At 46.5% G+C, this 27081-nt stretch overlaps 1 protein-coding gene across 1 annotated transcript; it reads left to right on the forward strand.

Annotated features, from left to right (window-relative positions):
- GARS1 (glycyl-tRNA synthetase 1) lies at nt 1–27081 on the forward strand. Its single transcript, XM_083822506.1, has 17 exons — nt 1–228; nt 4066–4167; nt 6608–6710; nt 7786–7927; nt 8925–9013; nt 10475–10551; nt 12247–12392; nt 13438–13587; nt 15148–15310; nt 15797–15961; nt 18550–18703; nt 19217–19355; nt 21103–21188; nt 22996–23105; nt 24210–24303; nt 25202–25392; nt 26734–27081. Exons 1-17 carry the CDS (start codon nt 19–21, stop codon nt 26857–26859), a joined length of 2247 nt encoding a protein of 748 aa, XP_083678632.1. The 5' UTR covers nt 1–18; the 3' UTR covers nt 26860–27081.

Below are 27081 nucleotides of genomic sequence, written 5' to 3' on the forward strand. Positions count from 1 at the left end.
CCCGCCCCCCCCCCGCCCATGCCGCGGCCGCCCCTGAGCGCCGTGCCCGCGCTGCGCCGCCTCGTCCCGCTCTGGGCTCCGCCGGTACCGGCACCGGGCCGGCCACCGGGACCGGCATCGGGGCTGGGACGGGCTCACACACCGGGAAAGGCACCGGCAGCCGCCCTCATGGACGGCCCGGCAGCCGAGGGGGTGCTGGCGCCGCTGCGGCAGGCGGTGCGGCATCAGGTAATGGGGGGTTTGGGGGGGGTTGTGGGGTTTGGGGGGCTGGGGGGAATTGGGGGGGGTCATGGGGGTATGGGGGGGAATGGGGATGGGGGGGTATGGGGGGGATACGGGGGTATGGGGGGGAGTGGGGGAGGCAGAGGGATATGGGGGGGAAACGGGGATTTGGGGGGGACTGGGGGGATATTGGGATTTGGGGGGGAAAGGGGGGTGTAAGGGGATTTGGGGGGGTTATGGGGATGGGGGGGTGTGAGGGGGATACGGGGATTTAGAGGGGAATGGGGGGGAATGGGGATATGGGGGAGAGTGGGGGGATGCGGGGAGGGAGGGGACTGGGGGGGCTTTGGGGGGGATGAGGGGGAATGGGGAGACTGGGGGGACACGGGGATATGGGGGGATAGGGGACGTAGGGGGACACGGGGATATGGGGGGATAGGGGACGTAGGGGGACACGGGGGTATGGGGGAGACTGGGGACACACGTGGGGGTGTGAGGATATGGGGGCGACACAGGCAGGGGGCTGTGGGGATATCGGGGGGACATGGGGATGAGGGAGGATGGGGGGATATAGGTATACGGGGGGGATATGGGAGGACAGGGAGGACACGTGGATATGGGGATATATTTGGAGGTACGGGGGCGCACACGGGGCTGAGGAGGGGGTCCTGGTTTCAGGTGGTACCTGACGTGCCCCTCACCTCACTGAGGGGGGATCCCTGCTGTCCCAGGGGGTCCTGCATGGGGTCGGGGCTGTGTGACAGACCGACATCCCCCTCTCCGTGGCCCAGCAGTGGCCCCCTGGGTCCCTTCTGCCCCAACTGGGTGTGGGGTCCCCCTGTGCAGCAACCAAAGCCTTTCCCCACAGCCCCACAGGGCCCTGCCCGCCCCCATCCCACGGTTCAGGATTTGGGGTCGCTGCAGTGCCCTGCACACCTCCCCCACGAGCCCGCAGCGAGGGCTCCCGGTGGGTCTGTCCCGAAACCCCCTCGGTTTGGGGTCTCTGGGGGTTCCCCGTGTGTCGCCCACTGGATCCGGGTGGCAGCCTACGTGAGCTTTCCTCCCCGCGTCTGGAGCCGGGGCCCCCCCCGCCATGCTTTTAGGGCCCCCCTTGCCATGCTTTAGGGCCCCGTGGCTGGCTCTCGGTGCTTTCTTCAGAAAGCAGCCTGCAAAGGTTTCCTCATCCAGCAGGGTCATGTGATGACTTCCCTTTAGAAATGACTTCGTGCTGGGTTTTGGGGGGTGATTTACCTTTTTTTAATAATTGCGTATTTGCCCGATACAGTGAGGAATACTAATTTCTTTACGCTTTGGTCGTTCGATCATCCTTAAACATCGTAAAGGTGGCTGTGCCCTGGAAGCTGGGGCTGCACACCTTTCTCCTTCCATCTCCTTGGCACGTGAGGCTATTATCTTGAGCTTCCTTCTGCCCTGAGAAGGATTTGCTCGTCCTTTTATTTCGTAAGTGACCCTCGATCTCGGTACCCGTGCTGCGTGTCCCTGGGATTTCCCCGTACCTCCACGTGTGGGTTCCCCGCCGGGCTCCTTCGGGTGGCCGAACCCGTGGTCTTCTGCTCGGCTGCACACCCGGCTACGTGTGTGTCCCATGTGCTGGTGGATTTGTGCGTGTTTCCCCATTAAACGAGTGGATTTACGGCCCTCTAATTACACCGGCGCTTCGGTGAGGTTTTAGTATGAATCATTGTGCAGCATAATGCCTTGGCAGGGGAGCTCCTTGTAAAGAAAATGATGATCCCTAGGACCAGCTGATGTATTTACTGTAAAATCCTGCGTCTTGGACGCTGCCGTTTGCCCTGTTGGTACCGGTGCCCCCCTTCTTTGTGCTGGTGGGACTGGAGCAGAAGTGTGGGGTGCCGGGGAAAGGTGTGCGGGTGAACACGTCGAGCTGGGGCCGGGGATATTTCACGTACAGCTCACCACGGTATCTCGATGAGATGTTTGCAGGAGAGCTCAGGGAGGAAGGGCGATAAGCTGAGACGTTACAGTACAGTGGACCCCATCTGCCAGCCCCTGGAGAAGCGGAGAAGAGGCTTTAATTAAACCAGAGGGACTCTTAACCTCCGGAGAGGAAGGCGAGCAGCCCCGTCTTCTTCCTGCAGCAGCGCCTGATGCAATAAGCTGCCGTGATCCAGGGGTGGATCCCTCTCTGCTTTACTGGTCCGTGGGACAAAGCTGCAGCGAAATTTGCCACATCGAGTGCTGCTGTGCACTCCTCCTCTGGGCTGGGCTCGGAGCTTTAATTAGATCGAGTCCTGTCAGCAAGCATAATTGCTTGCCTCGGTTGTGTGGTGTTTTTTTTTTTTTTCTTTTTCCTTTCTTCTTGCCTACGTCTGAGTGCTCTTTCGCTTAGGGATCAGGACAAAGAGTTGCTGTGCGCTGCCTCTAGATGCTCAGCCGCGAGCAGGGTGATGGCTCTGAGTCAGCAGCAGCTGCCTTGCTGCCGTCTTGCTGCTTTTTCCACTGCCGACCCCCCCTTAGCTCAACAAAGGTGATTTGGACCTCTTATTTTAAAAGAGAAAAAAAAAAAAAAAGGAAGAAAATCAGATCCCTCCCTCTGCCACGTTACCCAGGAGCGGCAGTTGAAGCCCGCAGCGAAACTCTCACGTTTTGGTGGGACCGGTTAACAGGAAGGAAACGTGCAGGTCGTGCTCCTCGGGGCTGGGGAGCCCGGCAGGTTTCTTACGTTTCTCTTGTTTCCTCGTGTGCGTGCTTTAATGCGCTCTTTTCTTCCGTTTATTAATAAAATCAGCCTTTGAACCCCCCGGGCTTTGAAGCACTTGAGAGGACCCTTTCTGATCTGATTGCTGTGGGTTCTCTTCTCTTTGGGTTCCTGTAACATTCACGTCAGAAAAGCAGCGACTGTAGGAGAAAGCAGGTGTAGTGGAAATGTTGCAACCTCCTTTTTCTTTCCATTTCATGGAGAATTTCAAGGCACGAGAACAGTGCTCAGCTCGGAGCATCCCATCGTTAGACCGTCTCACCTGAGGCATCGATGTCTCTGTGCTTCTCCTCCTGGGGCTGTTTCTTTGTGTCCTTCTCAGTAATTCAAGGTGCACCTTGGTTTTGGCCGGAGAAGAGTGGACGGAAAGGAAGGCTGTGAATTAATTCCTCTCCGGGAGCAAGCTGGGCATGGCTGCTGAGGGTCCTGTGCTGCACACACGCTGCTGGGTTTTGCTGCTCTGAAATACTTGGGATATTTTATTTTTACTCCATTCTTTTCCAAAGCTACTGGTTTTAATAGCAATAGTATTGACAGATAGTGCAGTGTCTTTTCTGCGTAGATGTTAGGCTAAAAAGGTCTGTATTCTGTGAGACCTACAAATTTGAGTACTTACTGGGCAATTTTGACTAGATTTGGCAGAGGATGTCTAAAGTTAAAATTTGGAAGACGAGTGAAGGGGGCAGAAAGAAGGGGGCCTTATAATGAGAGAGAGAGAGAGCACAAAGCCTGTAGTAACCGCCTGGGAATCCACTTTGTACATCCTTAAAGACAGAAAATTAGGGTTTGTGGAAGTCTGTTGTGAAGTGGTGAACAAAGAAGTGTATTTGCATGTTGAGATACAATAACAGATAAGGGATTTAATAATGTTTCGGGGTGGTGGGGGAGATGGCATTAATTTTTCACTAATGATGTCCGGTTTTGCGAACTCCCCAAGGTGTTTCTCACTTGAACTGATTGACTTAAGCCTTTTGAGACCCGTGAAGAGTTGGGAGACAGCACAACCCCCTCCTTGTGGGTTGCCAGAGGAGCTGAAAGAAGGAGAGTGGCTGTCGGTGGTATTTGAAGAAAGAATCCACATTTTCTGTTCTGTCTTCTTCTAGGGAGAACTGGTAAGGAAGCTGAAGGAAGAGAAAGCTCCCCAGGTGGATATAGACAAAGCTGTAGCAGAGCTCAAAGCTCGGAAGAGGATCCTAGAAGCGAAGGTGAGTCTGGAAGTTAAACCTGAGGTCTGCAGTTTTGCCTGAAAAGCCTTGATATCTCTGCTTAATACTTTTTTTCCAGTATCTATAGATAGATAGAGCGTAGAGTGTTTGAATTCACTTCTGAAATAATTTAAAAGAGTGATCTTCCCAGCTAGCACCAGCAAACTCCTGAAGCATGAAAACTCTCAGGTCTGAAGCTTCACCTAAAGCTGCTCGGGTCTTGCTAAATTACATTTCATTGCTTTGGTGCTGCTTCTAAAAGAGAGAATAAACGAGTACAGCACTGCTTGGGGCTGACTTACTGTGAGAGTGCGGGTATCCGAATTGAAACCCGCTGACCCTATTTGTCCTGCGTGATGTGGGGTGAACAGTTAGTGCCCCCTGGGCCTGGCAACGCGGCTGGCTGGCTGCATACATTTAACCCCAGCGAGGCGATGTCGTTTTCACTTGGTATTCAGCCCAGAAGCGTGCCGTGAAACCATTGTGTGAGACCTGTATGCCCGGCTAGGCCTTTTTGCAACGAAGAGTTGCGGAATGCCTTCCCGGTTCTGCCTCTCAGCCCTCAGAAACTTGACACAGGGCAGCGAGGAGGTGGGTCAGGAATCTCGGGAGCCCTTTGAGCCCCACCTTTCCCTTAGGAGAGTGCCTGTGGGATGCCGTGGAGCAGCGTGCTTGCCACTTACACAATACGTGTGGGCTGTATCGCTGTCAGCGCACGAATGACCTTGCACACACAGCACGTTCCCTTGCCAGTGCAGCACCCAAAGTTAGGTGTTTTCTCTTGACAGTGTTTCCAGTGCTTCCTTGCAACTTTTGCAGGAGGCAGCAGTGCGAATGCTCGTTAGCTTTAGCAGCTGCTGGTGCAGTTGCCCAGCCCTCTGATTCCTACTTAAGGAGAGCAGAGTGACTCTGAATTTGATGGTTTGAAAAGGACAGAGTAGTGTTTAAGTCCCTTGGATTTATATTCTCAAACCATATCTTTTACAAAGTCAGTAGATGATTCCACTCCCATACAGGATCTTGACAGCTACCACAGGCACTTTTCTACCTTCTGTTTATGAATACAGTTTGAAGCCAGGTAGAAGAGACTTTCTTTGACTTCAGCACCATTTTATTCACCATTCTCTCTGGGTTCTGTACCTGCTACAACTATCCCTGCCCTGCTGGCCGTTTATCCCTGCCAGTTCAAAACTGGACTTGTCACTGTTGTTCTCCTGTCCATCTCTGGGCAAAAGCCACCCTTTCTGTTAAGAAACGCTGGCGATTGTGAAATGCGGTTCTGCTCTTTAAGCAGAGTGTCCAATGGATTCCCTTGCCATGCTTTAAAAGTACTGTTGTGGTGTTTGCTCTCCTGTGTGCCCTGTCTGTCTTTGACTTGCTCTCCTGCAAAATCATACCTGGGCTTCTGCTAACGGGAGCACCAGAGCTTCGCTGGTCTTAACCGCAGATGGTGCTTTTTTGTATGTGTCTCCAGGTCATACTATATATATTTAAACCAGAATGCTGTTCAAAATGATGGCGCTAGAGGATCCAAATTCATTTAGTGAACTTCTTGGCTTAATTCTGTTCTAATTGTCAAAATGTCTGTGTTGAAGAAAATTGTTCAATTCTGTTGACTTCTCTATTGGGGTTGGTTGCAAAAATCCAGATCAAGTAAATTGTTCCTAAGCTATCAATTTAGGGTCATAAACAGTTGTTCTCTCTTAATTACTTTTGTCAGAGATGTACCAACAATAAAATAATGTGTTTTTTGTGTTAAAACACTCTGTCCTTGAGATAAGCCAGTAGACGTTTATATGTAATTGCCTAATGTAGGATTTCAGATAAAGTAGTGTATCTGCTGTAAAACGTTTTTGTAGAATTCAGTTGGGGCATTTAGACGCTCTGTAACAATAAAATTTATTGCTTTTATTTTGCAAAAGTCTGCATTTTTCGAATAGATATTCTTTGTGCAAATGGCTAAATACACACCTTTGGCAAAGCACAGGAATGATGCTGTTTATACTTTTTGCAGTAAGAATTCTTTCACGTGTGGAACATTTTAATAAAAGCTTCATCCACACCACAAGTTATGTCCTTGTAGTCTAAGGTAGTCATTTTAGGCTCTCCTTGTAGTCAGGAGAGAGAAATAGGTTGGAAGAATTGCTTTGGAAATTGCTGTTTCTCTCCATTGATTGTAAAGAGAGCTGAAGGTGGCTAGCTCAGGCTTAGTTATCTGAAAGTCAGGGCAGATGAGCCCACCTCAAGCGTCTAAAATGCTGTGTTCAGGTAATCATGTTCATCTCAGCGTCCGCTTCTCTTTGGAAAATGAGCGTGTTGGCAGGATACTTTTGCTTCAAAATGGTCTTTAAAGACTTTTGACTCATGATGGCGAATGGAGAAGATTTGTCCTGTCAGAAACTGGAGCTTTTTAACTGCTTTTGGTTTGCTTCAATTACAGGAGCTGGCCTTGCAGCCCAAAGATGACATCGTGGACAGAGTTAAAATGGAAGACACCCTGAAAAGGAGGTTTTTCTACGATCAAGCCTTCTCTATTTATGGAGGTACAGATTTAAAGAAATTTAAATTTTAATCCCTTCAGGCTAATGTTCTGGTCTTTCTAGCTATCTGAAATGCTGTACTCTTGGGATGTTATCTTAATGCAACTTGAAAGATCTTTTTTTGCCTTTAAACTTTCCCCTGCTTGAGTCTGTTAGCCTTTCCAAAAGGTTTCCTCTCCCTAAAGTCTTGGAGGGGAGCCTCATAGTTTCTCTTTTGGTTTCTGAGTGCAAATCAGTGGACGTTAGGCTGCAAGTTTTGAGCATTACACCACAGAAGGCAGTTGCTTTGCAGAGGATTAGGGTGTTTTGGTGTTTAAGGGGGTGAACAGCTTATTTGCTCATAACCATTTTTTGAGCTTTTTTGGCAAGATAATGCTTAAAACTAACTTGAACTTTAGAACCTGTTACCTTAATGAACTTTATCAATGAACTTTATCGGGCAGGTGAACAAATGTGGCTGTTAAACCTCTTCAGATAGCTGATTTGAGGCAGCTGAAGGTTAGCACAGTGCCTGTAGGGTTACTGCTCTTTCATTTTAGTAAAATAAATACTCGGGGTTGTTTATTGGCTTTTTCTTTGTTTCAGTTTTTGCCTAAACTGGTGATTGGCAGGCATATCTTATTGCTGAAAGAACATCTTGTTTTGGGACATGCGTTACCACCTCATTCGTGTTCAGTTTGCCCCCAGCAAAACCGTCTGCAAGATATTATTTGTTGGTGAAGGGAGTTTGGCTTTTATAGCTGTCGATGTATCTGTTTCACCTTCCGCCACTACCTGATACCCCAGTGTACCTCACAACTGAACTGTACTTAATAGGGTAGGGATAGGGTAGGGTACTGTCTCTCTAGGTGCTTCACAGAGTTTACTTTCAGACTTTGTCATGAGTATTCATGTAAAAAGCACCCTGCAGTGAGCCAGGGTCCTTATTCTGCTTGGCACAGAGCAGTTCATACTCAGAAAATGACCTCAGACTCCAATGAACCGATGGGGACGCTGAGAAGGGAGGACTTTCCCTCCAAACAATACAGGCTCACGCCATCTTGCACCTACCGTGCTTTTTTCCTTTTTCTCCTTGCAGGTGTCAGTGGGCTGTATGACTTCGGGCCTGTTGGATGTGCTTTGAAGAACAACATCATCCAGGCATGGAGGCAGCACTTTATACAGGAGGAGCAAATCCTGGAGATTGACTGCACCATGCTCACGCCAGAGCCAGTTCTGAAGTAAATATGGATGTTTCTACAGCATGTCGTTTCTGGCCATAGCTGCTTTTTACAGTCTTCTGTAAAATTGCCTACGGGGATCTTGAGACTGGGTCACCCAATTTCATCCCCTGCTGTAGTGCAGAATAATTAGGTATCAGTGCACAGGTCAGTGAGGGAAGGTGTTGTTCCATAAACCTGGGAGAGCAGTGGGACCCATCTGCCTGAGAGCCTAATGTCTTAATGTCTCCTAGCAGTCCCCTTAGGTAAGGAATTGCCGTTATCCTTTTTTCTAACAGGTCAAGAAGACGAGAAAAAAGGATGACATGCCCGTCCTAAAACTGGGACAGCTGGGCCGTGGCTTAGAACAGCAGCTTGGTTGCTGGACCATCCTTCCCTTCTCTGCAGGGGGATGGCAACAGGCAGTGTGTTAATGGAGCTCTGAATGGAAATGGTGCTTCTCTAGCCCTCTTTGTGTCCAAAGCCCAGGTGGAGGGACTGCAAGGGCGAGAGTGTAATTCAGGCTCTGGACCCTTTCACCTCCACATTTCTGCTAAGACTACCAACAGGTTTGCTAAATATCTCAGGAGCTTTTGGAACGAGTCGGAGCTGAGGCAACAGCATTACTTTGTGTGGGTCACAGCACGAATGTCAGGAGCTTTCATGGGTCACTGGTGTAAAATAGTGAAATCTGTCTACCTGAACTGCTGAGGACCCCTCACACGTGTCTGTGTCTTGCTTGCTTCAATCACAACGTGGTTTCTAAAGGTAGCTAAGTGTCATCTCACTTACCCACTTTAAGATTTAGTTGTATAGGTACTTTGTCACAGATCAAATCATCCGTAGGATGGTACTGCTTAATGGAGATCTATAACCTGAAGCAAAAGTGAGCCTGCAGCTTGGGGACGTGGTTTGAAGGGCATCTCTTCGGTGATGGTCCCTGCACTGGGCTTGCACCATACCCAGCATGGTCCGGTGGCAGCTTTCATATTCCTGTTTCGTTTGTTGTCTGTTCTAGGACTTCTGGCCACGTAGACAAGTTTGCTGACTTCATGGTGAAAGATGTGAAAAATGGGGAGTGTTTTCGTGCTGATCATCTCTTAAAAGGTTGGTTTTCATTTCAAGGCTAGGTGGGTTTGGGGATTTCTTGCAGTGATGTGATGTGGGAATAGAATATCGTTTTTGAGGAAGGCCAGTTGGTGTATCCAGTCATTCACAGTTGTGTTTGTAGTTCGTTATTCAAAACCTGTTTGCCCATACCAGAGATTCCCTAAGTTCTCAGTCCCACAAAAATGTTGTGCTAGTGTTTTTAAATGAGTTATGGGATCTCTACCAAAAACATAGTCGGGGCCCTTTTTACAAAATCCTGTGCCTTCAGGCCATCAAACATTACTGTGTTGTCTAAGCTGAGGATTCCCTATATAACAAGGTTCCTATTCTCTGCCATGTTCTGGACTTCTCTTGTGTTTCAGTTGCTTTTTGTTCAGAACTGGGAAATGATTTAATGAAGATAGGGGGGACAGAGCATGCTTTCCCTATACAAGGGCCCATTACAGGGCTGCTGCTGACCTTTGTATACCCTATAACTCAGCCAGCTTTTGGGAATGCTAAATAGACTTCAGGCATTTCTTAGATTTGAAAAGTCCTCACATTTTTTTTGTCCTGGTTATTAATTTAAATTTGTTTAAAGAAGAAAAAGAAATCACATGAAGGAATCTTAGAAGTGAAAAACTTCTTTTAAAACATTTTCATTTACAGTTCTGTTGTGAAAGGAGGGATTTTTCTGCTGTAGATTTAAATGAGTTGTGCTGCTTAGATTTCTAGCCTTTTATCTCGGAAGTTAGGTATGTAGAACAATCTATATCGGCCTTAAACTGTTTTTTTAGTACTCAGTTTGAATCTTCTTTTTACTGGGGGGAAACAGAACAAACACAGAAGAAGCCCATCCAGCCTCTGCCCACTTTGCACGCTGAATGGGCTCACAAACAAGAATGTCCCTGCTCTCTTCTCCCATCGTCGGAGAACAGCCACCTGCTGTTAGTGCCACTAAAAAGGCAACTTGCTTTTCCCAAATGGCAGTGGGAAGCCTTGCCCTCGCTGTTTACCTTTGTATCTCGTGGAGGATGTTGTGCTTTAACATGGAATGTGGCCTAACCCTACTGTACCCAGTCAGTACATGCCTCCGAGTGCATTTGGATGAAATTAGCCTTGCTGGCTTGGGATCAGACATTACTTTTAATTTTCAGGCTGCATAGAAGGAAAATAAGGAGAAAGAGGTTACAAAGCCATTGCTTGGGTTCACAGGAATCAGGATCAGGAATAAACTAGAGCAGGACCTGTTATTTTCCCTGTTGCATGTTGGTACAGCAAAGTGGTGCAGCTCCTGTGCGTGTAGATCGGCATTGCCCTGGTGATGTGAGTGGAATTAATCTGATGGACGCCAGCAGGACAACTGGTGGGCGTACGCTTATGCTCATGCTGGAGGATCCTCCTGTACTGTCTACCTTTAGATTGGGGTCAGTGTTAGGGTTGCAATATAAACTCAATGTGTACTTTTCTTGCTCACAGCTCATCTGCAAAAGCTTATGTCTGACAAGAAGTGCACAGCAGAGAAAAAGGCAGAAATGGAAAATGTTATAACACAGGTAGGTGGTTGCGTGAGGAGGTGACTGCTTTAGGGATGCCTGTGCCATAGGGGAAATGCAGTACAGAGTAGCAGTTTCCTCTTTCCCTCTCTAAGTCTGTACCTCAGAGATGCGTGTAGGACTGTACGTGCTCCTAAATACCAGGAACTTACTGGCTAATCACATCTCCCTTCTTCTCCTGCACTGGAGAGTTACTGCTGTTGAGTCTTTTGTATGCAAAATTGTTAGGCTGAAGCTCTGTCCTTGGAGCTAGTCTGCTGTGTTGCACTCTACGCTCTGTAAAAAGCCTGTTTCTTTTGAATCCCCCTTTTACCTTTGTTGAAGCCTCAATGCAGGATTGTGATGCAAAGAAACAGAGACAGATGGGAAATTTTGGCAGGGTTTTCCTGAACCACCTGAGCACTGAATTGGTATGGTTCAAGACTTCGAAGCACTTGAGATTTGTTCCTCTGTGTCCAAGACCCTGCAGAAATTTTCTTCTGTTTACTGTGAAAATAGTTAGGGCTCCAGGCTGGTGTTCTGAGCAGCTGTACAAGCATTTGCCTCTAGATTTTTTTTATTTTTATTTTTTAAAACTTTGTTTTTGATGTTTGTTCTCATGACATGTTCTCATGACTTCTAGGATAACTGCTTCCAGAGCCATGTGTAATAGAGTGGATGTTTCCTTCCAGAAGGAGCAACTTTTTTTTTGTCCAGTGCATTGCATCACTGAACAGCTGCCGTTAGCTTTGTCACACTGCAGCTCTGAACCTTGACTATCCTTTAGAGGAATCCTTCTTTTTTTTTTTAATCTCCTATCTTGAGGCTTCTCTGATATATGGTCATGACAAAGCTAGAAACAGCTCATTTGATTATTAGCTTGAGTGTTAGATCATGATTATAATGTGCAGTATAGGTCCTTTATGGTACTTAAATTATAGAAACTACATTTAAATATGTGTATGCAAATGCTAGTGCTTATATGCTCAGAACAATGCTAGAATTTGCTGCTCTTGTGCAGTTAGATTACAGTTTTCTTGTGCTCCTACTGTTTGTTTCTCATACTCCAGTGAAAAGTAGGGTTCTGGAAGGGGCTGACATTATCTCACAAGCAAAAGCAACAATCTGTTACCAAGTTGTTTTTAGAGCAAATGAAAATTCTTTTACCAAGAAGTCCTGTGCTACAGATTTGCTCTATTTGACTAAAATGCACAGCAGCTCTAAAAGGGAGTGTTGAATGCATGGCTTGAATATGGTGTTTCGTGCGGCAGGAGGAAGAGAAGTGAATGCAGACAAAGCACTGCAGAGATTTTAGCTTTCTTCTCCCTCACTGCTGTATTTTTTTTCTTCTCAACGCACTGCTCCCCATGTTTTAGCTGAAACTGCAGACGAAGCCACCAGTGGGTGTTGATGTAGTCCCAGTGACTTTCTTCTGCTTTACACCCACTCTTACCCTTAATGCTTGCATTTTTATATAGGCTTTTATGGAATGGCTGAGTTGTGGACCAACATTACTAAAATGGGTTTGCAGCTTCCTGAGATATACTTCTGTCGTTGTTTCAAACTTGAGGTTGCTTAAAAAACTAGGCTGAAAAGAATATTTTGGGCAGGTGCTTCAGAGCTGTGGATCAGGCTCAGTAAAAGATGAAGAGGACATAATTCATTCCTGTTACCCTGTCTGCTAATTAAAATATTTCTCCTTTGTTTTGATATTAGTTGGACAACTACGGCCAGCAAGAGCTTGCAGATCTCTTTGTGAACTACAACGTGAAGTCACCTATCACTGGGAATGACCTTTCCCCTCCTGTTTCTTTCAATCTGATGTTCAAGACCTCCATTGGGCCTGGAGGAAACATGCCTGGGTGAGTACCAATCACATTCTGCTCCCCCTTCTTCCTAGATCACTTAGGATTAACATCGAGGTCTCAACAGGACTGAAGTACGCAATTTCCTCTTGAGTAGCTCACTTCAGTCTGTCTTCTCTGGCAATTTAGCGTTCGTGTTACCCTTGGCACTAGGAACGCGGAGCTGTTGCAATCATAAAAACACTTGAAGCAGCCAGACTATGCGGATCACAGCTGTACCCGTGTTGGTTGGCGTTGTGCTTTCCAGGAAGCCAGATAACCTTGGGTCCACAACCGTCAGTGACCTGGTGCCTGTAGAGAAACTGTACCTTTCCCGGGATGAAGTTACTTAGTGGGGTGATCCAGTGGTAACTTCATTGACTAGGTGTTTGTAGTTTTTGTGGGAGTGTAGAGGCTTTTTTCTTCAGTTGGGATCTCCAAAAGTAAAACTGAAACCCCTCTTGAAAAGTGGAGATGTGATACTGGTGCCTTGCGATAGGAGATCGAGGATAGGTGTCGTGTGCTTCCCAGTGCAGTACGTGGAATGGTTTGTGCAGGTGTTACTGCCTTCGTACTGTCAGATCACTGTAGGGGTTGTAAGGGCCTTAAAATGAAACCACTTCACGGTTTGTGTCATAGCAGAGCTGCAGTCATGGTTTGCCTACAAAATCCATGTTTGTAAGCAGCCTGGCACTGCCCGGACCTGCATAGGGCAGGCAAGGAGAAAACACTCCCTCTGACCTCTGTGATGCTGTGACTTGGTAACTGATTAATACATTGTATTTCATAAAAATACCCTTTCTATCCTTACATCTCAAAAGCAGCCAAGTCATCCTGTTTGCTTTTAGGAGTACTTATGGGGTTCTGTGTTTGGGCTGCAGCTGATGTTTGTCTCCCCTCAGCCTGTTGCTTCAGTGTTCTGTGTCTCTAGTTAAGACTTGGGACAAAAAAGTACCTGCAGGTTTTGTAGTAACTGCGTTTTTCTTTTCTCACTGCTTTCCCCACCCATTTTTGATGGTGATTTTTTTTTCTCCTCTCTCCCCTCTGCCCCATCTCCTTTCAGCTACCTGAGGCCAGAAACCGCGCAGGGAATATTCCTCAACTTCAAACGTCTTCTGGAGTTTAACCAAGGCAAACTCCCTTTTGCTGCAGCCCAGATTGGAAACTCCTTCAGAAATGAGATCTCGCCCCGCTCCGGCCTTATCAGAGTGAGGTACTGCAAATTTCCTCTTTCAGCAGGGGGTATCCTGGCACAGGTAGCACCTCCCTTTTGTTCTGGTGTTGATACAAAGATTTATTATTTCACTTCCGTGCTTTATCCCAGAGCGCTCCTGATAAGGTGCCCAGTCAGTCTCAGGGTTCATGGGCAAAGAACTCATTTAGTTAAGGTTTCAACTAATGATTTCTCTCCAAGCCTGGCTGGTGAGAAGTAGGATCTGTGAAATAGCTGTTCTATTAGAAACACCTCGATTAAACTCAGTTCTACTAGCAAAATTTGGCTTCCACCATGAACTAAACAAATCATTAAAGGTAGCTGTGTTCTCTACAAGGTGTGCAACTTTGTTTAATTACATCATACTGTTTACTTTAAGGCTAAAATCTGGAATCAAAATGTGATTGACCTTGCAGCAGTGTTTCCTTGTTTCGGTTCTGCAGCTTATTACAGAGAGGAAGTGAGGAGAGAACCTGACTTAAGATGTGTGTTTGTGTCCCAGCATCGGTCAAGCTGGAAAGCTCAGGGTTATTACTGAGAATTATTTTCAAAGCTTTCTGTCTCAGGGTGAAAGTGCTTACTGCACTTCTTTCAGGGTAATCGCTGTATCTTAACTGAATTATTCTGAACAGATGCCTCTGTCTGATTTGGAACGAGAAGTCCCATGCAGTCAGTGTGGTTCTGCTGTACAAACAGGCAGTGTGTATTGCAAACTTGGTAACTGATTAATACGGTGCCATAAATGTCGCTGAGTGGCAGTGCCATCATTAGCACTAAGGGAACTGTTTGGAAATTTCTCAGTCCTCCTGTTCTCTCACGCATCTGGAAATGAGCAACTTTTGTTATGGAAATACATTTCCAGTCAAAAATAAATTACACGCTTGTGGCACATTTATAGGAGACTGTTATTATGCTATCATAGCAAATTACCTCCTGATGCCTGTGATTTAAAGTTAGTGATTACACAGAGGTATTTTTAAAGGTTCTCGATAACAAGATAATTCAATGTAAACTGATTTCAAGCAAGAAGGCTAAACCGATGTATGAGTATAGATGTATTAGAGACAAGCTCCTCAGACAGAACATACACCATTGCTGAATGTGGCAGTGTAATTATTTTCAAGAAGTTATCCTCTCACCTGTTTTAGGCACCTCTGATGTGAGTTAAGACTGCTGAATTAGTCGGTGGGTTATTCCTCACTGACCCCACAGGAAACCTGTACTTCTAACGTGGGCATCACGATAGCCTGCAAAAACTACAAAAATCTTCGGGGAGAATTTTCAACAGTGGTATTCTCTGCTTTGAATCACAGTGGTGATAAACATGGCCTGGATGTCTCTCAAGGAGTTGATGGGGAGTTTTGTTAAGAATTTGAAGATGAAAAAGCCAGTGTCGAGTCTGGTTCATGTGTGTGTCTGTCCATTGCCTTGGCTCTGGGTTTGCTCATGTTTTTAAATGCTGACTTAATTCATGAGAGGCAAAAGCACAATCGTTTATTAGAGGGGTTGTGGCTGACGCACAGAATATTGAATTCAAGTGGTTGTTGATGTCTCCATTAGGGAATTCACCATGGCAGAAATTGAGCACTTTGTGGATCCCAGTGAGAAAAGTCATCCCAAGTTTCAGAACGTGGCGGACCTTAACATCCTCCTGTATTCTTCCAAGGCCCAGGTCAGCGGGCAGTCCGCCCATATAATGCGGCTGGGAGATGCTGTCCAACAGGTAACGTTCCTCGTGTGAGCATGTGGAGCTTGCTCTTCTGAATGCTCTTCTGGAAGCTAAATTACAAACTGCTTTGTTGGTGCCAGCTGGGGTTTGCTCCCTGATTTAAGACTCAGTTATTTCAGGTACATCGCTGCGACTGTGATCCAAACATGGCCCTTGTTTATCACAGAATGATTTGGGTTGGAAGGGATCATGAAGCCCATCCTGTTCCAATATCCTGCCGTGGGCGGGGATACCTCCCACTAGATCAGGTTGCTCAAACCCCATCCAGCCTGGCTCTAAGCACTTCCAGGCACAGGTTATCAGAGATAAAAGGCTGCAGGTAGTGTTGGGATAGTGGTAGGTATCTCTCAGCTAATGGGAGAGGAGTATGGAGTACTAATATTTGCCAAAAGCTGTTTGTGGAGGTATGATAAATCATGCTTTCCCTTCCCTGCGAATTAATGTCTGCGTGGTTTTTCTTCCTGCTTTCTCTCCTTCCAGGGCGTGATCAATAACTCCGTTCTTGGTTACTTCATCGGCAGAATCTACCTCTTCCTTACAAAGGTCGGTGTTTCCCCAGACAAGCTGCGCTTCCGACAGCATATGGAGAATGAGATGGCTCATTATGCCTGTGACTGCTGGGACGCGGAGTCCAAAACATCCTATGTAAGTGGCAAAGTGGAACGGCAAATAGCACTCCCTGTCACGTCTGCTGTTAGTGCAGGAGGAGGCTCTGATGTGCTGCTTATTTTTTAAAGCTAGGGCTGATGAGTCTGATGTTTCTGTCCTGTGTTGGTATGTACATGCTGTGTTGGAACTATTCTGAATCAAGGAGGACTTCAGGGGAGAGGTCAGCTCCCCACAAAGTCTCTGAACTGTTTGGGCGCCTTTGCTGGAGTCTGAAGTCACCTGTGGACTTTGTGCAGGTTGAATTTCATCTGGAATGAAAGGAAAACAAGTTTTCCAAAAGCTGTAACCCCCAGTAACAGTGGTGGGTAAGGATTTGTTTCAGTGGAGGCGTTATTCCAGGACAGATTCCCTCTCCTAGAAAGCTTTCTCTTCCTTTCCCACTTCCAAGCTGTGAGAGTTCAGTCCTGCCAGCTCAGGCAGCTGGTGCTGAGAGAAAAATTTCCTAAGAATATTTATCTTCCAGTTGAGTCACCAAGAGCTCTTCAGTTCAGGCCTTGTTGGATGTTTTCTTTTTCTCTTATCTTCTTGGCTTGATTTTGAAGAACTGTAGTGCTTTTTTTTTTTTTAGGTGAATCAGCAGTAAGTAGCTAGGGGCCAGACTTAAACTCATTTTAGATTGTTTTGCTGAGCTTTCAGCCTTTTCAGTGTCAGCCAAAGTGTTTCACTTGAAATGATAGTTTCAAAATAAGTATTTTGGAAGACATAGTAAGTAGACTATCAGTTATGAGTAGAGGAAGTCATTCCTGTCTTAAAGAGTACAGAATCTGTTTTTGACTTGAATCAGGAAAAAAAAAAAGATACTTCATTATACATTAAGGAAAAAAAAAATTGAAAGTGTTCTTCACAGTTAGCCTTTGCAAAGAGTTTAGGATATGTGCAGATTTCTGAAAATACCTGGAGAACTCTGTGTGATCTAATTCCAGTAAAGGGTTGAATGATAGAAGGGATTCTGCGGAGGTCTATAGGGTTAGCCTGTGATGTTGCAGGGACTCTGATGTGAGTAGACCCCATCCATGGTCTCTGTCAGGATAGCCAAACTGGGATCATGCAGCCCACAGGTGTCCACAAAGGGTCAAGGCATGAGATGGTTCAGGCAGCTTTATTTGTGGGCAGGAAGAACCTCCTACAACCTAGGGGTGAAGAGGTTGGTGGTTGAAATGAGTGTGTTGTTTTTTTTTTGTCTGTGGGGTTGTTTCCCCCCTCTTCCCTTCTTTTGAGGAGCTGAGACAGGCTTCTCAGTCCAGTGATACTTCATTACAGCCAGTTAGAGGAACAGCAGCCATCAAAATTATACCATAAAATTAAGATGAAGAGGAGGAAAATCCAGCAGCTTGGATGAGTGGTTTGTCATCACATAGAAAAGCCCCATAGGAACGAGTGAAGGATTGGCTTCCTCTGAGTATAGATAACTGTCTGCCATGTATTCTCAGCTTGTCTTCCCAGCCAGCTGCTTGGGAGCCAGCCTAAAACAGGCTGGACATACGTGGGCCACACCATGTAAGTGAGGTTAGTGAACTTTGCAAGCCTTGTCTGGGATCAGTACAGCACTCACAGAGCTGTATGTCTAACAGCCCAACCCTGAGGTGAGGGCAGCAATCCCAGGAACAGGACAGGACAAAACCTCCTTGTGAGCTAGATGCAGATTTTGTTCTGTCACTCAACCATGACCAAAAATGTTTATACCGAATTCCAATACTCGTTAGTAAGTTAACTCCTCTGGGTAGCTTTAAATCCATTCTTATAAAGTCATTATGTTTTGCGTTACCTGAGAAATACCTGTAGTACCCTGTTGGTTATTTGTGTAAAAATTCCCCAGGGTGTTCTGGAACAGAATGGGTTTTCGAGCATATTCACAGGTGTTCACACACCTTCCCTGACACCCTGCAAACTGGAAAACCACAAAACAGGTTCTGGATGCCTGTCTGTCCATGCTGTTGGGTTGGTGAATGGAAAGCAGCTGATGCACCTTTCCTTGTACAAGACTGTAATTTAGTGAACCCAGCTGGTGGTTGTATTTGCTGCATGTGTTGGGAGACTTGATCAATTCTGGGCCCATGAATGGTGTTTTCAGATTTCTGCTTGCCATCCATGCTGACGTGTTGAAAGAAGTACTTCCCTTACATGTTATTCGTGTCTTATTGCTCATAAACCAGAGGTTTTGGCCGTTCTAATGGGGCTGGCTGCTTGCTGTCTATTCCATGCTTGCGGAGTGGTAAAACCTTGGAGGCACGATGTCTTCGTGTAGTATGGGAGCAATAGGCCTGTATGCTCTGGCCCCAGCCCCAAGCTGTTGGCACAGTGCTGTGTCCTGCCAAGTCATGTGGAAAACCTGGCCCTGAGCACAGACTCTGGTTAGATAGCTGATCGTTTCCTCTGGAAACAAATGGAGTCATTCAAACGAAGGAGCAACCGGTGAGTGAGGGCTGCTTATTGTGATAGAGCTAATTATGTAGAAAAAACAGTCATGGAAGCAGGGGGGGGGCTTAAGAACAAGTAAACATAATTTTGACGGTTAAGTGGACAAAAAAGTGTGTTGGTGAAAGCTTCTGCTTTTGTTTTTTCAGGGCTGGATTGAGATAGTTGGCTGTGCTGATCGTTCCTGCTATGACCTCTCCTGCCATGCCCGTGCCACCAAAGTTCCTCTTGTAGCTGAGAAGCTTCTCAAAGAACCTATATCCTTTCAGAATAAACCAGAATCTCTTGAAAAGTCATTCGACAGTGAGATGTCTTGGAGAACTGTGCAGCTCTTTTTAAATGTATATCTGTAAATTTATCAGGGAACAGATTTAGCAGTTACAGATCAACATGGCTTTGCCTGAAGTAAAGGGGCCATGGCCCCTACATGAAGTAAACTGCAGAGAATTGAGTGGGGGGGTGATTTTACTCTGATAGGCAAAGGCGATTTACTGTCTTGGCTTTTTTTTCTAGCTTAATCTGGGCTCTGTTTTGACTGTGGAGCATGGTTTAATTATGAATTTGAAGTTACTCTACTGGGTAACTCCATGTCATTCCTTGGTTCTGCTCCTAGCTATACTTTAAAAAGTTGCATTCTTTAAAAATCTGTGACCTTCTGCCTTTCAATACTTTTTTCCCCCTTTCCTCTCTTGGAGGGAAGTTTCTTAACCCAGTAGCATGCTCTTTGTGGTGTGTAGCAGCTAGCTTTGACACAGCAGAAGCACCAGACCCTGCTTTCTGTGATCTCAGACTCCTTAACTGCACTGTACAAAACAGTCAGCGTTGTTCAGTTCGAGGCAAATAAGGGAGCCATTGGCAAAGCTTATAAGAAGGATGCAAAGGTGGTGCTGGAGTTCCTTTCCGTGTGTGATGAGTGTTATATCACCGAGAGGGAGCAGCTGCTGAACGACAAAGGGTGAGCTGGCTGTGTGTGGGGTGCCCTTCTCTGACACGTCCCATGTGGGTTCCCAAAGTGCTGCGGGATTAATTCGAGCTGCCTGAAAGCAGCTTCCTTGTGAGAACAGGCTGGATGGGTCATCTGAAATGATTTAGTGCCGTCTCTTCCACCAAATCATCGCTGGTCATCCGTCAGCATATCTCAGTATGCACACAACCTTGTAGCCATGGCATTTAAATATTTGTTTGTTTGCATGGGAACGAGCTTCTGGCTTCAGGGGGATTGTCCCATAAAAGAGACACACCTCAGAGAAATGGGAGATGTTTACCACCTTCCCTACTCCGGTTCCAGAATTGACTGGGGTAGCAGGTAGTTTTAAAATTAATCAAACAGTTTTGAGTGATGTAACTAAAGATTTGGTTAAATGAGAACCAGAGCTTGGGTATGAGCGTTCTCCAGTGTTTAGTGATCTGCTTTAGCACTTGTTACGGTCTTTCATTGGGTCACCAATTTGTATATCTTTCCTCAACCTGCCTACCTGTATTCCTAACACATGCAGAAATTGAAAATGTGAGAAATCTCAACAGTTGTCAAATTTGGCTGAAGCAGGGCAACAGCTGTGTACGTCATGGGAAGGCTAATGGTGCAGTAATAAAAATAAATTTCATTTCCTGCTTAAAAAGGTGCAAGGTGTAAGAACAATGAATATATTCTAGAATGGTAGCATTTTTTCAACTTTGTTTAAACAGTTTTTAACATTCTTTCCCTGATCTAAGAAAAAACAACCACTAACAACAAAAACCACACACAAACGAACAATAAAAACCCAAATCAGTAATGTTCAAAATGAGGAGAGAAACTATTGCAGGATATGGTGATTGTACGCAGATCAGAACCGAAGTGTGAACCTGGGTGGTCCAGAGTCCCACTGAAATGATTCGATGATTTAAAATGATTAAATCATTAAAAACGATTAAAAAATCATTTAAAATGATTTAATTGGTGCCGTGGGTTTGAATGGGTAGGGGGCTGCAAGTCGTGACTGTTGTTTAAGTTCAGCATCCCACTGTGGCTGCTCTCAGAGTGGAGCCTTTATAAACTCCAGCCCGTTTGGCATTGGGTCCAAACACAAGTGATTAGCGCACGCTTTTCCTAAACGCATTTTCATTACAGTAATCCTAATGCTTCAGCGAGGCGGGTGGCATAGGTCAGTACAGCCTAGGTTGTCCTCAGCAAGTCGTGTGTGCCAGTTCCAAGTCAAATAAAGGAGCAAGAGAAAACGTAGAGGACTTGTAATATCAAAAGCTTTAGAAATACGCAAAAAATGCCGCAAAACCCTGTTTCCATATTTATCCTCCCCTTTGTTTGGTGTCTGAAGATGTAGGGTGCCTTCTGACACAGCTCAGTTTGAATGAGAAGTCCATGCGTCTGCAGCAAGTGCCTGTTTCTTGTGCTTTCGTTTTTTTCCTTTTGGTTTTTATGCTTCGTTCTGAGATTCTTCCATTTCCTAATTGAGTTTGCTTCAGGCTGTTAACCACAACTAAGTTCACTGTGATTATGAGAATGGTTGCTTTTAATTTATAAGTAGTAATTTTATTATTAACATAAATTTCTTTTAATGGATACGCCATGTTTCTTTGATCTCTGGGATTTGGTCTCTGGGATCGTCCCTCTCCTAAAGTCAACCAACTGATGTAATCAAGGAAATAAAACCTGTTTATTTATTGGTGTAGCTTTTAAATGCCTTTTTTCTTTTCCTTTGCAGGGAATTCACTGTTGAAACTGAAGGGAAAACTTTTACGTTAACAAAGGACATGGTTACTGTGAAGAGATTTCAGAAAACATTACACGGTGAGCTTTTATTTTTGTTGTTTGGCCACCCGAGATAAGAGGCAGTGCAGGGTACGCTTTGAACGTGGACTTAGTGAGTTCCATTTTCCTGTTAGTGTTGTACCGTGGCACAGGAAAAAAGTCAGATGTTACTTTCTTGAAAGTTTGAAAGCTTTTGAACAGCAGTGGGGGCTGCTCAGTAACCTGTGCGATAGGCTTGGGGCTGCTTATTGTATTCCTGCTGCGTCTTCTGGGGTTTGTAAGGGGATGCTGAGAACCAGCCGCTGCAGTGATGGAGGAACTGGGGAGGGTACACCAGCTTGGGGAGTTCCTCAAAGACGTCTTCACTTCCCAGCCAGCTCTGTAAGCACCTCACCTAAGGTTTATTTGAGAAGTCTTTGACAGAGCTGGAGCCTGAGGTGGGTTTTTACCCAGCTCATAACGTAACTAGTGGATCGTCTTGCCCTCGGCTGGGAGCACGACGTGTGCTCCTAGGAAGGAGTACAGCAGCTCACGGCGTGTACAGGCTGTATTTGTTCTTGCAGCTGCTGAGCCACTGAGACATCCAGGTGTCTTCTAGTCTGCAAACGCTGGTGCTGTGCCAAGCTTTGCCTCGTCATAACTTCAAAGGGTTGTAACTGTTAGTGACTGTAGTACTGCTAGGGCCCAGCACGTAGAACCGCAGTGGCTGGTTTTACTTTAAATTTCAACGTTTTGGCAGTTTGGCTGCTGTCTGCAGCAGGAGGCAAAGCCTATGCTTTCCCTGTCTCTCAGCTGTTTGCATCCAGAGATCTGTGGCTCTGATTTAGAGCTGCAAAGTGAGGTGGAACAGACCTTGCAGGAGAAACAGCAGATGCGGGGTCAGCCTGTTGCTCTGACAGAGCTGCTGCTCACCTGTTTCACTGCTTCGTTCTCCATTTTTCAGCGGACTTTCTTTTTTTTGACTGACCAGTGTTTGGAAACTGGTTAGTTAGTGCACAAATCAAATGAGATCACCCTTTTGGAAAGTGAAGTCCCACTTGGGATTAGGTGCTTAACTGAGGAGGGTCGGTTCTGTAGGCATACAGAGTGTGCAGAGCTGGAGAGTTGGTTTCCACCCTTGATTTTCTAAAGCAGCTGGTGCCTGTAGCTGTTGTTTCTTCTCCAGTTGCTATATCTGATTTTTTCTTAAAAAACTGCCCTGTCTGAGCAGTGCAGCTGCCCACTGAGCTCCTTCTCTACTCAGAAGGGAGGAGGAGGAAAAAGCCTCTCTGACAGATGTGTGGCGAGGACTGGGAAGAATGACAGGTATATAATAAAGTAGCGCAGCACAATCACATCTTTGCAAACTAAGCAGTTAATCCTTGTTCTCCCCTCCCTCCCTTTGACACGCTGTTACAGTAAACTGAAGTGGACCAGAGCTTAAGCTTTACCCTGCCATCATCCAGGCTGTTTAATTGTTAGCATGTCCTCTGGCACAGTTTTGTCCATGCCATAGAGCAATCTCCTGGACGTAGTTTGTGGCCTGGCATTGGGCGAGGACTGTTTGGAGAGGGCCTTGCTGTCGTGAAGTGGAAGAGGTTTTAATCTGCGTGGATGTGAGCTGTGCTGTTTGCTCTCAGGGCCAGGGAAGGGGCCCTGACTTGTTATTTACAGCCTAAATACATTCTGTACGTGGATTAAGTCCAAATTTTTTCATTCAGGTATGTGTATTTAGAGCAGGAATGTTTAACCTTTTATTTTCATGTGCTCAGCTATGTATAATCAGAACTTCTGAGCAGAAAGGCAGCTGCAGTAAACACTTTTGTGTAAATTCTTTCATGATGATTTGTGTTCTTTTGTATTTCAGTGGAAGAAATCATCCCAAATGTAATTGAACCCTCATTTGGTATTGGGAGGATCATGTACACAGTGTTTGAACACACGTTCCGCATTCGGGAAGGAGACGAGCAGAGAACGGTGAGCTTTCCTGCTGCTGGGCCTCAGCTTAACACCAGCTGCAGGCATTCGCCTTCCCGTAACATCCAGGGGAAGGGCTAAAATAAGACTGCATAATGCACAGAGGAGATGAGGAAAACCCAAGTGGGCTGTTGAATTGCTGTTTTTGCCAGCGTACGTGTCATACACATGCACTGAGAGCATTTTGGGGCTGTGTGTGAGGCTCTCACTGTATTACTGGCAAGGGGGGTGAGGAATTCTTCTTTCTTGATTCATGCTTGGTTGGCACTCTCCCATCACTTAGAGAAAGGCACCTCCGCAGTGTTTTTATTTCCTCTCTCTTTGCTGCTTTTCCTGGAATCGTACTTCGGTGCAGCAAGAGGGACAGCAGACTTCTTTCCTCAGTCCTCCCTGAAACGCAGCCTTCTGTAATTCTGGATTCAGGAGCTCAGAGTGAGGCCACAGCTGACTGAATCAGAAACCGCTCATGAGGTCTAGGATATTGGACTGTGCCTTCTCTGCTTTCTAGTACCTCTTTACTTTCTATGGAGCCTGGGCTGCTCTGTGTCTAGTTCACATTACAGTCCACAGGACCTGTAAGGGTACAGAAGTCAGGGACAGGAAATACTTTTTTTTCCCCCTTTTGGCACCTTTTTTTTGTTTGTTTCTGGGGGTGTCTGTGGTGGGTTCTGGGCACCTTTGAGCTGTATGTATTCCCTGTGTATGCTAAGCCCCTGTGGGAATTAAACAGGGAGGGAGATGTTTGGAAAAACTCTTTCCCCTTAGACTGTACATAAGACTAAATGTCCTGGAAAGACTCCTCTGCCTTTCACTTTCCTGTAATTCAAATGGGGATCACTTTCTTGAGGGAGGGCTCTTGTAGACCTCTCTTCTGGTGCGAAGGATTGAAGGGGGAGTGGTTGACAGCTGGAGGAACTCGATCTTTCTCCAGGTGTGTGAGGTGTTGCTGCTGGAACCCCGAATGCTAGCAGCTTACAGGAGGACAGCTACTCCCTGGAACCGTCATCCTGCCTCAAACCTCAATCAGAGCTTATTCTTAGCTCCTAAGAATCTGATCTAACAATTAAACCCATATTTATTTGTGGTTTTTCTTTTTTTCCACAGTTCTTCAGCTTCCCAGCTGTTGTAGCACCGTTCAAGTGCTCTGTTCTTCCTCTAAGCCAGAATCAGGAATTCATGCCTTTTGTCAAGGAATTATGTAAGTGAAAAACAGCACTGTGGGTCCAGTGGTGATGTGGATGGTGAAGAGGGGCTTCTTCCTCAGTGCTGGGGGGGAAAAATAGCATTGGGATCATGTGGCTCTCACAGGTGCAAAGGGAGAGCTGTTGAACTAAAATGGTCGGGATCCGTCAGCGTTGGTTGTCTGTTAGACTTCCCAGTCTAGCCTCAAGAAGTGAACTCCCTGCCCTTCCATGTGTTGGTTTACACTGTAAAAATCATTTCTTTTTTTTCTTATTGTGTCAAAAAGAAACTTTTCCCGCTGCCTGGGTGAAGCCTTCAGAAGCAGGGCTTCATGTATTATTTTTTTTTGAACCAAATTACTTCCTTGGCTCAGGTCGGCCAGCTAATTTTTTAATCAGTCCTAGGTCTGCCAAGCCTATGAGCATTCTATCGCAATTGCCACTCGTGCCATCTAAACGTGAGTCCCTGAAGGACAGGAACACAGGCTGCCTGTCAGACAGTGCCTTTTGCTCTCTGCATCAGGCTCTGTGTGGGACCTGGCCTCCTCGTGCCTAGTGTGCCCCTGCACACGTGTAAGGCTGGCACGTTCCTGAGCTAAAGCAGAGCTGTGGGACTATGATGACAAGCTGAAGTCGGTGACTTTTCTGTTTGTCTTGCCCTTTGGGTGAGGGCCGGGTGATGCTGTGTGAGTAGCAATGTACTTGTGGGGTGGGTTTGAGTTTGTAGTATTGGCGCGGACTGGAACATTGAATTTCCTGTCAAAATAAAAATGAGTCTCACGCTGTTAGAGACCACGACACACGGTGCCTCGCTCCAGGCAGTGCCGTGAAGATGTGGGAAGCCTCTGCCAGGAACACGTTGCCTGCTGAGTATGTAATGAGTCCTGGTCATTTCCCCTTCTCCGTTTTTTGCAGCTGAAGCGCTAACCAGGAACGGCATCTCTCACAAGGTGGATGATTCCTCCGGGTCCATCGGCCGGCGCTACGCCAGGACCGACGAGGTTGGCGTGGCCTTCGGGATCACGATCGACTTCGACACCGTTAACCGGACGCCCCACACGGCCACCCTGAGAGACCGGGACTCGATGCGCCAGATCCGAGCTGAGGTAAGGGCAGGCAGTTTGGTTTGCTGCTGACTGAGCCAGGTCCGTTCCTTGTGTGGGATAGGGGAGAGCTTTAGCTGCTGTATCTGATCCCATAACCTTTCTGTGGGAGCTGCCTCCAACTCTTGGAGGCAATTTTAGCTGTTCTGAGAAATCCCCAGGGAAGAAATGCTGGTCAAAAAGGAGATGCAGGCCCTGCTGCTAACGTCAGGAGAGGCGTTTGTTTCCCTGCGATGCGGAGGTGGTGTTCTTACATGAAAGCCGTGCTTCAGGCTGATTGCGTTGCTCTTTAGAGTGCCTCTTTCTGAGCAGGGGCTGCTGAGTAAATGTGTTTACTTGTTTCTTTGAGGGCAGGGCTTCTCCGAATCTACAGGCACCGGAGCAGGAGAATCGTGCCTGCTGCAGTCTGTCTGACAGCACAACAGGAGCACAGTTCCTCAAAGCTTGCCTCCTACCAGTGTTGCCTGTGAAGCTGGTGAAGCATTGCCCTAAAGCCGTGCCTGCCCTAAGCATGCTCTGCTAGGATGGACTGGAATAGTGAATCCCTCTGTAGTGGCCTTGTTACCTTGGAGCAAAACCTGCTCAGAGCTGTGGACATGCAGTCTCAGTGCCTCTTTCGTGCCTTTCCCTCCCTGGCTCCCACCAGGAGCGCAGTTTGGCTCCTGTAGGAGCAGGAGGTAGCGCTGATCTGCCAGGCCGAGCAGTTCTAGCTCTGCGCAGCACCAAAGCACCTGGACTGCTCGGGGCCACTGAGCTGGATGTGGGTTCAGTTCGGCGTAACAGGCAGGGCCAGCTCCTCGGGGCACCCATCTGTCTCTGTATCACCTGGACAACCTCCCACTGCCTTGTAGCAGAGATGAGATTTGCCATCCCCTATTTTTTGCAAATTTGCTAGTTTCTGTAGCTGATCCTTCCCGCTGTGACAGTGTGCTGTGAGGAGCAAAGAAAAGGCAACTGACAGCTCCTGTTGTTCTGGGCTTACAGTAAATAGGGCCTGGCTAAGTCTCGGCATACAGCATATTTTGGATGTGTGCATTGTTTTCTTTCCCTTCCAAAACTGTAACTTAACATTGCCAGGGATGAATCTTGCTGTGGCCCACCACAGTGACAGTTGCATCTCTCTCGTGGGTCACCCTGAATAGCTGAGCAATCTTTGCTGAGATGGCACAGACTGAGATTTAAGATGGTTTATTAGCTACTGGTTTTTCTCCCAAAAAATGATCACGCAGGAAGATAGCCGTCTTGATCTGTTGCTGTTGTAAAAATTACCCATTTTCCCCAAGTATCCAGCAAATAGAAACTGGTAGCTTCATGTTTCATGTGTCTTTGCGACTTTGTCTACAGATCTCCGAACTTCCTGCTGTCATCCGTGACCTGGCGAACGGTTATCTAACTTGGGCTGACGTTGAGGCAAAGTACCCACAATTTGAGGGACAAGAGACTGGCAAAAAGGACACAATAGAGGAATAAATAAAAGGAACTGAAATAAAATCCAATCACTTCTCCAGTTTTTATTGTTCATGTTAATATGAAATAAACTTAACGTGTATTATTCGAAGCTGCATTGTTTGTGCACACAGGGACTATTTGTTTTTTTTTTTTCCCTCAACTGCTGCCTGAATTTAACTTTAAAAGCTGAAATAACTGCAGTCCAAGTTAAAGGTGTTATTAATAAAAACGCCGTTATATATA

Source organism: Anser anser (assembly GCF_964211835.1).
Source record: "Anser anser genome assembly, chromosome: 2".
In the NCBI taxonomy this organism is placed as follows: domain Eukaryota; kingdom Metazoa; phylum Chordata; class Aves; order Anseriformes; family Anatidae; genus Anser; species Anser anser.